The following is a 13,379-nucleotide window of genomic DNA, read 5'->3' as shown; positions in this document are numbered from 1 at the left end:
AACTCCAAACTTCAATACCCATTAACTTAAATAATCGTTGCTAAAATAATAATATATATTGAGAAAAATAAATCTACATTTAAATCTAAGTTAGTATAGTTAGTTAATTAGAATTAAGTTAACCATTAATTTAATTAATTGTTTATTCGATTAAAGAAGGAAAATAATACATAAGATGGAATATTAATTCACTATGCTAGTTAAAGAATATAGATTTAGATAGGAAACTCCAAAAAAAAAATCATAATAATAAATAATTAATAACAAATAATACTAAGTATATAAACAAGGTGATAAATATTTAAATACATAGTTGGGTGAATTATGAACCACCTAATTCAATAAACGCATGCATGTAGACATCAACATTTTATCCTGTCATAGCACGTCACATTTATCTTGCAAATGGTGCGGGAATTCCGATGATGGGATTTCCCCGAAGAGCTTGTAGAGACGGGTTCTTCCGGGGATATCTCTAGGTGAGAAAAATTTCGAGACTTCACCAAAGCGTTGGGATGGTCTTCGAATGATTTTCCAATAAAAGATTATCGACCCCATTATTTAAAATAAACAAGTCATGACATCATTTTACGCTTGCATCATGTGCATACGTAAAACCAAATAAAAACTCTCAGTCAGTCAATTTAATAAAATTTAATTAATATGTAGGGATTAAATTAAAAGTAGGCTATATTAAGATAACTTAAGATTAAATGGTACCGTTCGTGAAACGGGCGCCACGGAGGTGCTAACCCTTCTCAGTGCGTAACCGCACTCCCGAACCCATCTCTAAAAATGTGGACCAATTCTCGTTCTTTCGACGAACCTAAAATTAATTTAGGACTTCGTCGATTAGAATCAGATTAATAGGTGACCAATCACACCTTAGATAAAAAAGATTGGTGGCGACTCCTAAACCGATTTAATTTTTGCTCGGGTCTGACGGTCAGATTCCCAGACTCGCACGTTACGACAGATGGCGACTCCATTGGGGAAGTCGAGAGTCAAGCCATTAGTTAATCATAAGTTATTTTAAGCCTTAAATAATTTGTTGTTTTCCCTAGCATCAATTTTGCATATTTTTGTTTAATGCATTCAATTATTTTGCTATTATTACTTCACTGTTTTTAAATAGTTACGGGAAATTTAGGATAAGGGGAGTGTGAAATTATTGGTCCAAGGTCAGTATATTCCTTCTCACACACTACACATCTTACATTCATGCATAAGCCTTCCACTCGGGCTTTGTCCTTAATTAGGAGGGAGTTAAGTAGCTACGCTCTCGTGAGGTGATAACCTCCGCATGGGCTAGTGAATACTCCCATTCAGATCGAACCTAGTTCGTTTGAAGCCTGTAATTGGCGAGGACCGAGATGCCTCACTAGTTCGTGTGGACGACAGTGAGGAGCGATTTGGGAACCTTTAGCTCTATTTTCAACCCAAACTCAGCATGTAGAATACCGAGAGTTGCCTTTGCTTAGGTAGAGCTTCACCCGTGAGAATATACCTTTTGACTAGGTACACATGAAGGAATTTTCATAATCCTCTCATTCTAAATTCTTCGCCGCGAGTAATAAAGGTATCAGGTCATTAATTACTTTCATTCATCTTTTGGAATTTTTGTTCACGGTGCTGACTTAAACTTTTTGTCACATGCATATTTGCATCACAATTTTGCATATAGGAAAAGTATTTGTCACCTGACAACCGTTGACAGAGTAGATCCAATTGCATACATGGAGTCATCATGGCCATCCTCAAGTTACGATGGAATATACGAAGTGACTCAGCATATGGCGAGTGCCCAACAAAGTGAAGGAGATTGTTTGCCAAAAGATCACTTATCGTCACTACCTGATAGGGTCCACCTTGATCTTAAACAGAATGACTTCACCGATTTGCTCAACATATGGGATAAGTGGGGGGCTACCACTCGGGCAAATTTCGATAAGAAATATGGCCACATAGCTCGACTCCTTAAGGTCCAGATAGATGAACAGTTGTTGAAGGCCATTGTGCAATTTTGGGATCCGTCATATAGATGCTCCGTGTTCAATAAGGTGGATATGGTCCCCACAATCGAAGAGTACTCGGCTCTCCTACAAATCGATTTTGATAATTCGAACAAGATATATTGGAGAGGACAAAAGATCAGACACAGGCGAAAGTTAGCCAAGATGATGGGTATTACCCCGGCGGAAATTGATCAGAACCTAAGGAAAAAATGGGACAATGAATGTATCCCATGGAGTTTTCTACGTAGCTATATCATGAAGCATTGAGACACCGAGTAAAGACAGCTTGTGATGGCCTTGGGAATTTACGGGCTAGTGATCTTTCCCAAAGTCTTGGGACATATAGAGGTCGGAATTATAGACTTCTTCGAGCAAGTCATCAACAAGGCTAATCCTTCACCCTCTATTCTAGCGAAAACTCTCAGATCACTAAATTACTGTCGAAGAAAAGGGGAAGGACGATTTGTGGGATGTGCACAGCTTCTTTCCATCTGGATAGTAAGTCACTTTGAATGCAAGGTCAATAAGTTCAGAAAGCCATTTCATCCGCAAACCGCCCCTATCAGAGAATTTTGTGAGAGTGAATGGCCAGAAAATAGGACTAAGGAGCAATGGATCTCTAGACTTCGGGAACTCATGAGTGTGGAAGTAACATGGAGAGCTTCGTGGATGCCGCATCACCCGATCTTGTACAAATGTGGAAATGAACCTTGGGTACCGTTAATGGGGCCATGGGGAGCAATCAGTTACACCCCAATTATGGTGAGAAGACAATTTGGGTCAGAGCAGTTTGTGCCGATGACACACCGACTTAATACTTTGGAGTTTGCTTATGGAGAGCCGGGTTTTTTGAAAAGGATTGAGGAGATTGCGCAAGCTTGGAAGAAAACCAGTCTAGTTGATCAAGGGAGGTACACCGATGAAGTGACTACCGGATATCAGATATGGCATGACCAACGAGTTAAGGATGTGGTATATCCGAAAGAAGATGCACTACGTGGCCTAGTTGATCCAGAACCACGAGACGCTTTGCTTGAAAGTGAGTTGGCTCGAAAGAAGTCTGAAGCTGAAAATGCCAGTTGGAAGCAACGGTATGAAAACCTCCAAAAAGAGTGTGAGAAAATGAAAAGAGAAGTAATTGAACAAAGAAAGAAGGTCCGAAAAATACAAGGGAAGTATGAGAGCCTGAATGATAAGTTTTCTGCCACAACTAGTGAACTTCAAAGGGAAATACAAGTGAGAGAAAATCGAGGCAATGAACTTCAAGCACACAATGATGGACTAAGAAGTCAAGTGCGATTCCAACAAGAGTCCATCCAATTACTAAGATAGGAGTATGAAGAGCTCGAAGGGGTCATGACGACTTATCAACAGGAATATGAACGCCTCAAGCAACAGAGCACCAGAATTCAAGAGTGGGGTGAATCTTACAGACAAGCTTATACAGAGAAACACGACCAGATGGATTACTTGGTTTGGTAAATGAGGGAGGTGGCTTACAAGGCGAGAAGCATGGCTTGGAAGATGGACATATTAAGGAGCCAGGTCTTTCCAGTTGGATAACAAGAGCAACAGTTGATTAAGTATTTAGATGAGGTGTATAGCCATTATAATAAGATTGGCGAATATTTCTAGATGACTCCTGAGTTGTAATCAAAGACAAATATCTTATGCAATGGATGACTTTGTTGTTGGGTGTCATGTGACGAATACTTTTAGTACATAATCATTCATACATGCATAAATCATCATTTCATAACAATAAGTATTTCATCTAAAAATAAAGATAATGGGTTCATTTTTTCATTCATGCATCGAATACGCATCTAATTCATGTTTATGATTACAATAAGGTTCCAAAATAGCTCGACCACCTAAGCCAAGTGACCAACGTGTTCATAATACGCGTCAGTGAGCAAGGACCATGGAAGAAGAACAAAGAGAGCGAATGGACATAATGGAAATAGCTCAAGAAGAAATGAGAGAACAGTTAGCAAAAATAATGGAATTGATGATGAGTTTCAGTAAAGTAAAAAGAGCGATCGAAGAGCTAGCTCCGTCAGAAAACCCACTAGCTCAAGATAGTGGAAACCAAAGGGATGATCCACCCTATCCCCCAGGGTTCACTCCACCACATGCCCAAACCGCTCAAAGGGTCCACCCTCAAGTGATGCCATCCGTTTATTACAATGCACCACCCCCGATGGGCCATCAACGGGCAATTTGGGCCATATTCTGAGATAAATCCTGCTGAACCAATACACGTCCCAAATTTAGACGATCCAAAAGAGCAAGAGAAACTAAGAAAGGACTCGTCACAAACAGGAGAAAATGAAAAAGACCAAAAAAAGTACGATTTGTTGGAAGAGCGTCTTTGTGCTATCGAAGGAGTTGATAGGTTTGGTACCATGGACGCAACCGAGCTATGCTTAGTGCCGGATGTATTGATCCCTGTCAAGTTCAAAGTTTCAAAATTTGAAAAATATGATGGAACAAAGTGTCCCATGGCACATATTACCATGTATTGTCAGAAGATGGCTGCACAGTCTCACGATGATAAGTTACTAATCCATTTTTTCCAAGACAGCTTGATTAGGTCAGCTACTCGGTGGTACGTACAGCTAGATCGAAATCGTATTAAGACTTGGAAAGACTTGCAAGAGCCTTCATAGCCCAATACAAGCATGTGGCTGAATTAGCTCCTGATCGGTTGTCATTGCAGACTATGGAAAAGAAGCAAAACGAGAACTTCAAGGAATATGCCCAAAGATGGAGAGATACAGCAACGCAAGTTCAGCCACCTCTCACTGATAAAGAGATGATTGTGTTGTTCATAAACACACTCCAAGCTCCATTCTATGAGCGTTTGATCGACAATGCCATGAAAAACTTTACAGATTTGGTCTTATCGGGAGAAATAATAGAAGGAGCTATCAAAAGTGGAAAAATTGAAGGGCATGAAGTTGCCAGCTCAAAGAAAGGGAATACGCCCAAGAAAAAAGAAGGGGATGTGCAAGCAGTCGCTCACGACAGCCAACAAGCCCACAACTTTAACCCATATTACCCGTACCCCCCATACCAACCCTTCTATCCGAACATAGGCAATATCACACAAAACCCATATGTGTACCAACCTGCCCCGCAACCAACGTTTCAAACCAATGTTCTTCCACAAACTCCACCACCAAGACCGGTAGCTTCAACCAATAATCCTGGTCATGGTCAAAGAGGACCTAAAACTATCCTAGAAAAACCAAAGTTTGATCCTATTCTAGTCCCTTACACTACATTGCCGCCACAACTCATAGAAAATCGACTCCTTGCTCGAACTCCTTTAGAACCACTCCGACCACTTTTCTCGAAATGGTATGACTCGAATGCACATTGTGATTACCATTTTGGAATTCAAGGGCACTCCACCAAGAATTGTACTACTTTAAAACATAAAGTCCAAGCGTTCATTAAGGCAGGACTTTTAAATTTTGTCAAAAAAGACAGTTCAAGTGTTGATGGGAATCCTTTACCTAATCATGGAAGACCGACAGTGAATGCCATACATGAAGGGATGATGCGAAGGGTGAAAAAGAGTATTGATGAGATTCAAACGCCAATGGATAAAGTGTTTGAGGCATTGTCCAAGATAAATGCCATCACTCCAGAACCAATCGACACAAAGGAATTGAGGCATGATCTCGCTTATTCTTGCAAATTTCATATAGGGGCAATTGGGCATTCCATTCAAAATTGTGATAGCTTTCGTTGTAAATTGCAAGAATTGATGGATTCATCGGTAATTGAGTTTTATGAAGAAGCCAAAGAGAATTTGGTCGGAACCATAAATGGAGACACCCCAGCTGAAGTGGCATCGAGTTCATTCAGGGCGAACAAACCTAAACCTCTCACCATCTTTTATGAAGAAAACAGGAGCCCGATGAATGATACATCCCCTACTATGATCAGAAGTGGTATTACCATCGAAGTCCCCAGCTCGTTCCCTTACAAGAGCGATAAGGCTGTCTCATGGAATTATGAGTGTAATAATTTGGGCACAGCTTCGTCCGCCCCCCAAGCATCTTTTGAAGATCTAACTGGTGTAGGGGGTATAACGCGAAGTGGGCGATGTTATTCCCCTGAGATAGCGGAAAGAGTTGAAAAAGGGAAACCTACACAGAGAGAATGAGGCCTGAAGAAAGCAGCTACCTTTTCCAAGGACCAAGTTGTCGAATCTGTTGTTGCTTTGAACAATGAGGTCAAAAATCATGTTACCGAGAAAGAAGCGGGTGAATTTCTCAAGTTTATCAAACACAGTGAATATAGTGTGGTAGAACAATTAACCAAAATGCCTGCTCGCATGTCACTGTTGTCCTTGCTTTTAAATTCAGAAGCACACAGGAACGCGTTGCTTAAAGTCTTGAACCAAGCTTATGTGTCACAAGATATATCAGTGGAAAAGTTAGACCACATTGTGGGGAACATTACAGTGGGGAACTTCATTGCCTTTAATGATGAAGAAATCCCATCGGGTGGTCGAGGAAGTAACAAAGCTCTGTACATTACCATCAAATGCAAGGACCATGCCGTACCTAGGGTCTTGGTCAACAATGGTTTAGCTTTAAATGCCATGCCTCGCTCTACTTTAACCAAGTTGTCAGTAGATGTGTCGTATATGAGAACCAGCCGCATGGTTGTAAGAGCCTTTGATTGGACCACAAGGGAGGTGGTAGGGGACATTGAACTACCGATAAAAATTGGCCCTTGCATTTTTTAGGTCCAATTTCAAGTCATGGACATTGCCCCGTCATACAATTGCTTATTAGGGTGTCCATGGATTCATATGGCGGGAGCCATACCATCTTCCCTTCATCAAAAAGTTAAATTCATAGCTGAGGGCCAACTAATAAATGTATCTGCGGAGGAAGACATACTGGCTATTCAACCATCATCTACTCCCTATGTAGAGGTGACAGAAGAAGTCCCAAAATGCTCTTTCAGATCTTTTGAATTTGTTAATGCTACTTATGTGGGGGAAAGAGAAGTGATATCGACTCTTCGTTTGTCAGTAGCAACTAAAATGGGGGTTAAGCAGACAGTGGGTAAAGGATGTCGTGCCGGTTTGGGGTTAAGAAAGAATTTACAAGGAATTAACCGTCCTCTGACTCCAATAAAGAATGAAAAAAGGTTTGGTTTGGGGTACAAGCCTACCAAAGAAGAGAGAAGGAAACTGACAGCTCGAAAGAAGATTAAAAGGATGGCTCAACTTGAGGGAAAGGAAGAAGAATTTGGGGAACCGACAATCCCACACTTATATGAGACTTTTCACTCTGCAGGTTTCATTAATCCTGAAACACCAACAAAGGTCAATCAAGTTCTACAGATGTTTGATGAGCTATCAATCCATATGATCAAAGATGAAGAACCTAACGAGAAGATCCCTGTGGTGTATCCAGTACTGCTAAGAGAGGAGCTAAATAATTGGACAGTCACAGAATTGCCCATCATCTTTAAGTCTTCAGAAATGTAATGAACAATTTTATCTAAATGCCTATGCCCAAGGGTGCTAAGAGTAATTTCTTGTTTAAGTAGGGTTTTCTGTTACCTTCATCATTTAAATATATGACAATGCATAATGTGTTTCATAATTCATCAACCTTTTTGCATGTTTCCTTTCATCTATTCTTTTAGCCAATAAATACTTGCCCATACACGCGTCCAACTTTACCTGTTTACAGGTCTTTAAATAATGAACACGAAGACAATCTAGACAACGATTTGAATATCGATTTTGAGATGATTCCGAACGTTGATGAATTGAAAAATGAAGATGAGGTGGATGACTATGGCTTACCCCTTGATTTGTTGAGAATGTTGGAACATGAGGAAAAGGAGATTTTACCTCATCAGGAACTCACAGAAATGATTAACCTCGAAAATGGGGAAGAAAAGAAAGAGGTTAAGATTGACACCTCGCTGTCATCTGATGAACGACAGAAGCTAGAAGAACTACTCCGTGAATATGTGGACGTGTTTGCTTGGTCATATCAGGACATGCCAGGTCTTAATACTGACATTGTTGTCCATAAGTTACCTTTGGGACCAGATTGCAAGCCTATAAAATAAAAGTTGAGAAGGATAAAGCTAGAAATGTTGCTGAAAATTAAAGAAGAAGTAAATAAGCAATTTGATGCTGGATTTTTAGAGGTGGCTAAGTACCCTGAATGGGTGGCTAATATAGTTCCAGTTCCTAAGAAGGATGGGAAAGTTCGAATGTGCGTCGATTATAGGAATTTGAACAGAGCGAGTCCGAAGGATAGCTTCCCTTTGCCACATATTGATACTCTTGTGGACAACACAGCAAAGCATGCTTTGTTCTCATTCATGGATGGCTTTTCTGGTTACAATCAGATTAAGATGGCACCCAAAGATATGGAAAAAACAACGTTCGTAACCATGTGGGGAACGTTTTGTTACAAAGTAATGCCATTTGGATTGAAGAATACAGGCGCCACCTACCAAAGGGCAATGGTAGCTTTGTTCCACGATATGATGCATAAAGAGATAGAGGTATATGTGGATTACATGATTGCAAAATCTCATACAGGAAGGGATCATACTGTCAATCTCAAGAAACTGTTCCAGAGATTGCGAAAGTTCCAGCTTAAGTTGAATCCTACAAAATGCATTTTTGGTGTAACTTCTGGAAAATTTTTGGGGTTCATAGTAAGTGAAAAAGGAATTGAAGTGGATCCGAATAAAATACGAGCTATTCAAGAGCTACCACCTCCCAAAACACAAAAAGAAGTGAGAGGATTTTTAGGGAGGTTGAATTACATTGCTCAATTTATATCCCAGCTCACCTGCAAATGCGATCCAATCTTCAAGCTGCTTCGAAAACGAGACCCAGGAGAATGGAATGAAGAATGTCAAATAGCCTTTGATAAAATCAAAGAATATCTCACAAATCCACCGATGTTGGTGTCACCGATGGCTGGAAAACCTCTTATTTTGTATTTGACTATGAACAAGAATTCTATGGGATGTGTATTGGGACAACATGATGAAACTGGGAAAAAAGAACGAGCCGTATATTACTTGAGCAAGAAATTCATGGAGTATGAGTCCAAATACTCTGCGCTCGAAAAGATGTGTTGTGCGCTAGCATGGACTGCCCAGAGGCTCCGACAATACATGTTGTATCACACAACATGGTTGGTGGCAAAATTAGATCCCATCAAGTATATTTTTGAAAAACCCTTTTTGTCTGGAAGAGTAGCTCGGTGGCAAGTGCTATTATCTGAATATGATATTGTATATGTGTCTCAAAAGTCAATCAAAGGGAGCGCCATCGTTGATTTCCTCGTAGATCGAGCTAATGAGGATTATGAATTTGTAAGTTTCGATTTTTCAGATGAAGATTTCATGGCCGTCTTGCATATAGAAGAGGATGGTCCCAATGAACCTAATCCATGGAAGATGTATTTTGATGGAGCATCCAATGCTTTGGGGCACCGAATTGGGGCAGTGTTGATTTCTCCAAAGGGAAAGTATTATCCAGCCACAGCGAGATTGAATTTCAATTGTACTAATAATATGGCGGAGTATGAAGCGTTGGTAATGGGACTACAAGCAGCAATCGAGATGAAGGCTGACGCAATAGATGTTTACGGAGATTTGGCTTTGGTGATATGTCAAATGAAAGGCGAGTGAGAAACTAGAGATTCTAAACTAGTTCCATATAGAAAGCTGGTTACAGAATTAAGCAAACAGTTTAAAAAAATCAGCTTCAACCATTTACCTCGAGAAGATAATCAGATTGCTGATGCTTTGGCCACCCTCGCAACAATGTTCAAAATAAAAGAAGCGGCTGATGTACACTCTTTTGATTTAGAAGTCCGTGAAGTCTCCGCACACTACTTGAATGTTGAGGAAGAGGTTGATGGTAAGCCGTGGTATCATGATATCATGCAATACATAAAGCACCAGGCATATCCTGAGAATGCCACGGACAATGACAAGCGAACTCTTAGAAGATTAGCAATGGGTTTCTTCCTTAGTGGAGAAGTGCTCTATAAAAGGAGTCGAGATCAAGTACTCTTGAGATGTGTGGATGTTACGGAAGCCAACAAAATAATGAAAGAAGTCCACGAAGGAACTTGTGGAGCTTATGCTACTAGACATATGTTGGCTAGTCAAATTATGAGAGCTGGTTATTATTGGTTGACATTGGAATCAGACTGCATAAACTTTGCTCGAAAATACCACAAATGTCAAGTTTACGCTGATAGAATCCATGCTCCACCAGCCCCGTTGCACGTTTTCACAGTACCTTGGCCATTTTCAATGTGGGGAATGGATGTGATTGGGCTTATTACGCCGAAAGCCTATAATGGACATCGATTCATATTGGTGGCCATTGATTATTTCACGAAATGGGTAGAAGCAGCTCCATATGCCAATGTGACACAAAAGGTGGTGTGCAAGTTCATCCAAAAGGAGATCATATGTCGGTATGGGCTGCCGAAAAGGATCATTACTGATAATGCAAGCAATTTGAATGGTGCGATGGTGAAGGAGGTTTGCACTAAATTCAAGATCAAGCATCATAACTCGACAACTTACCGTTCGAAGATGAACGGAGCGGTAGAGGCAGCCAACAAAAATATCAAAAAGATTATCGAAAAGACGATTGAAGTTTATAAAGACTGGCATGAGAAACTTCCTTTTGCCTTGCATGCATATCGAACTTCTGCTCGTACATCCACAAGGGCAACTCCGTACTCATTAGTATACGGTACAAAAGCAGTTCTACCTGTTGAAGTAGAAATCCTATCATTGAGGGTGTTGATGGAAACAGAATTGGAAGATGCTGAGTGGGTCCACTCCCGCTATGAACAGTTGAATCTGATTGAGGAGAAAAGGCTTGCGGCTCTTTGTCATGGCTAGATGTACCAACGAAGGATGATGAGAGCATATGAGAAAAAAGTTCATCCCAGGCAGTTTCGAGAAGGAGAGTTGGTTCTCAAGAGAATACTCCCTAATCAAACTGATTTTCGGGGAAAGTGTATGCCGAATTGGGAAGGGCCATATGTGGTAAAGAAAGCTTTTTCAAGAGGAGCTTTGATTTTGGCTGACATGGATGGGGGAGATCTGCCTAATCCGATAAATACGGATGCGGTAAAAAAGTACTATGCTTAAAAAAAAAATCGAAAGGGGTTCATGCTGAAAACCCGAAAAGGGCAGTTAGTACCTAAAGGAGGAGGCTCATGCTGAAAACCTGAAAAGGGCGGCTTGAGGTTGAAAAGCAGGAAGTTAGAATGGAATTTGAAGATGTCAACCTAAAAGAAACACAAGATTGAGGTAGAAATACACCATGAATGGAGCTCCATAATTTCGCAAAATAGGGGAAGCTAGGGAGTCTGCAACCTACAGATTTGCTCAAAGCATCAAGCAAGGACAATTCTTGAAGTCGAATATCAGATTATTTTCTCTAAGTGGTCTAGGTGTTCATTACTTAAAGATCTAATGTTTACCCTGTAAATTCTTTTTTACCTTGAAATATCTGACTTCTCATATATGAAATTCTCCTTCGCCTCTTTATTTTAACCCTTTTGTTCTTTACTATCCCATGATTTCACGTAATGGCTGTCATAGAAATGAATGATGACTGGTAAAAGAAATAAACTAATTAAGTCAGAAATTACACTCATTGTTCAACAAAAGACTTGATGATGAGAAAAAGGAATGGTAGAGTTTTTAAACTTGAGCAAAAAAAGGGTCAAATGTCAAAAAGAAGGGGGCATGCCCAAGGAGAATCAAGAATGTCAGCCAATGAAGAAAGGCACAAGACAAAGGTCATTGAAAACTGCAGTAAAAAATTGGATGAAGCAAGAGAAGGGTCTTGGAACCTTAATGAATCATAAACATGAAAACATTTCATCATTTCAATCATGCATACATGCCTAACCATGCACTCGACAAGAATCAAAATTAATTCATGTCTCAAACTTCAAAAGTAGGAATTCACTCGACCTAAAGTGTTGAGATTGTAAAACTTTGATGGAAGGATTTGAGTCTTTTCATTTCATGTTAATCCAATCAAGTTAACATTAAAGAGTTAAATCGAACCTGTTGTGAGATAGGTCGAGCCTAGATTAAGTCTAGGAATTTTAACAATATTTAAATTGAACCTGTTATGAAATAGGTCGAGCCTAAATTAAGTTTAGAAATTTTAATATTTAAATCGAACCTGTTGTGAGATAGGTCGAGCCTAGATTAAGTCTAGGAATTTTAATTTTGTTTAAATCAAACCTGTTATGAGATAGGTTGAGCCTAAATTAAGTTTAGAAATTTCAATATTTAAATCGAACCTGTTGTGAGATAGGTCGAGCCTAGATTAAGTCTAGAAATTTTAACAATATTTAAATCGAACCTGTTGTGAGATAGGTCGAGCCTAGATTAAGTCTAGGAATTTAATTTAAATCGAACCTGTTGTGAGATAGAACGAGCCTAGATTAAGTTTAGGAATTTTAAATTTTGTTTAAATCGAACCTGTTATGAGATAGGTCGAGCCTAAATTTAGTTTAGAAATTTCAATTTTGTTTAAATCGAACCTGTTGTGAGATAGGTCGAGCCTAGATTAAGTCTAGAAATTTTAATCGAATTTATTCTAATACGGGTCAAGCCTAGATCGAGTCTAGAAATTTCATTTTTGTTTAAATCGAACTTATTTTGAGCTATGTCTAGCCTAGATCGATTTGATTAAATCAACTGGCTTCAAGATAAGCCGAATGTGGTGTCTATGTCTTTGCACTATCCTTGATTCTCAAGAATGTACAAAGAGGGGCAATTATAGACACTTAAAAAAATAATAAATAAATAATTAATTAATTAAATTATAATAAAATAAAATATAAAGTAAAATAAATAAATAAATAAAAGAGAGGGAATGGTTGGGCGTTCCTTTGTCTTTGCACTATCCTTGATTCTCAAGAATTTCCAGCAGCTTCTTGAATTTTTCAACAGCTGGTCTTCTTCTTCCCTTCTCTTCTCTCACGTTTCTTCAAACTCCATGGAAGCTTGATTTTCAAACTTCCACAACTTTCTCTCTCTAGCTCCAATTTTCATGCTTTTGGTGCACCATTCCATAAACCCTTGTGCTATTTCATCTTCTCACTTCAAAAACCTTGAAATATCTTGTTTTCATACTTTCTCTCACTAGTTGGGCATTCTAGAGAGAGAAAGAAGGAATCACTCCATTGATTTGGAAGCTATTGGAAGAGAATCCAACTACAAAGGAACCCTAGGGTGAGTGATGCACCAAGTTTGATTTTTAGCTGCAGAAAATGGCTAGTAATTGTGATTTATGAG

The 13,379-nt window shown here is 39.4% G+C and overlaps 2 protein-coding genes and 1 pseudogene across 2 annotated transcripts; all 3 read left to right on the top strand.

Annotated features, from left to right (window-relative positions):
* On the top strand, positions 2,307-3,347 carry LOC108663602. Its single transcript, XM_018128817.1, has one exon. The coding sequence runs from the start codon at positions 2,307-2,309 to the stop codon at positions 3,345-3,347; it is 1,041 nt and encodes a 346-aa protein (XP_017984306.1).
* Positions 4,741-6,195, top strand: LOC108663601. The gene has a single exon (XM_018128816.1). The coding sequence runs from the start codon at positions 4,741-4,743 to the stop codon at positions 6,193-6,195; it is 1,455 nt and encodes a 484-aa protein (XP_017984305.1).
* On the top strand, positions 8,280-11,207 carry LOC108663600 (annotated as a pseudogene).

This window comes from Theobroma cacao, chromosome 10, assembly GCF_000208745.1.
Source record: "Theobroma cacao cultivar B97-61/B2 chromosome 10, Criollo_cocoa_genome_V2, whole genome shotgun sequence".
Classification (NCBI taxonomy): domain Eukaryota; kingdom Viridiplantae; phylum Streptophyta; class Magnoliopsida; order Malvales; family Malvaceae; genus Theobroma; species Theobroma cacao.
The sequence above is the reverse complement of the archived record's forward strand: the minus strand, read 5'-3'. Positions and strand labels throughout refer to the sequence as shown.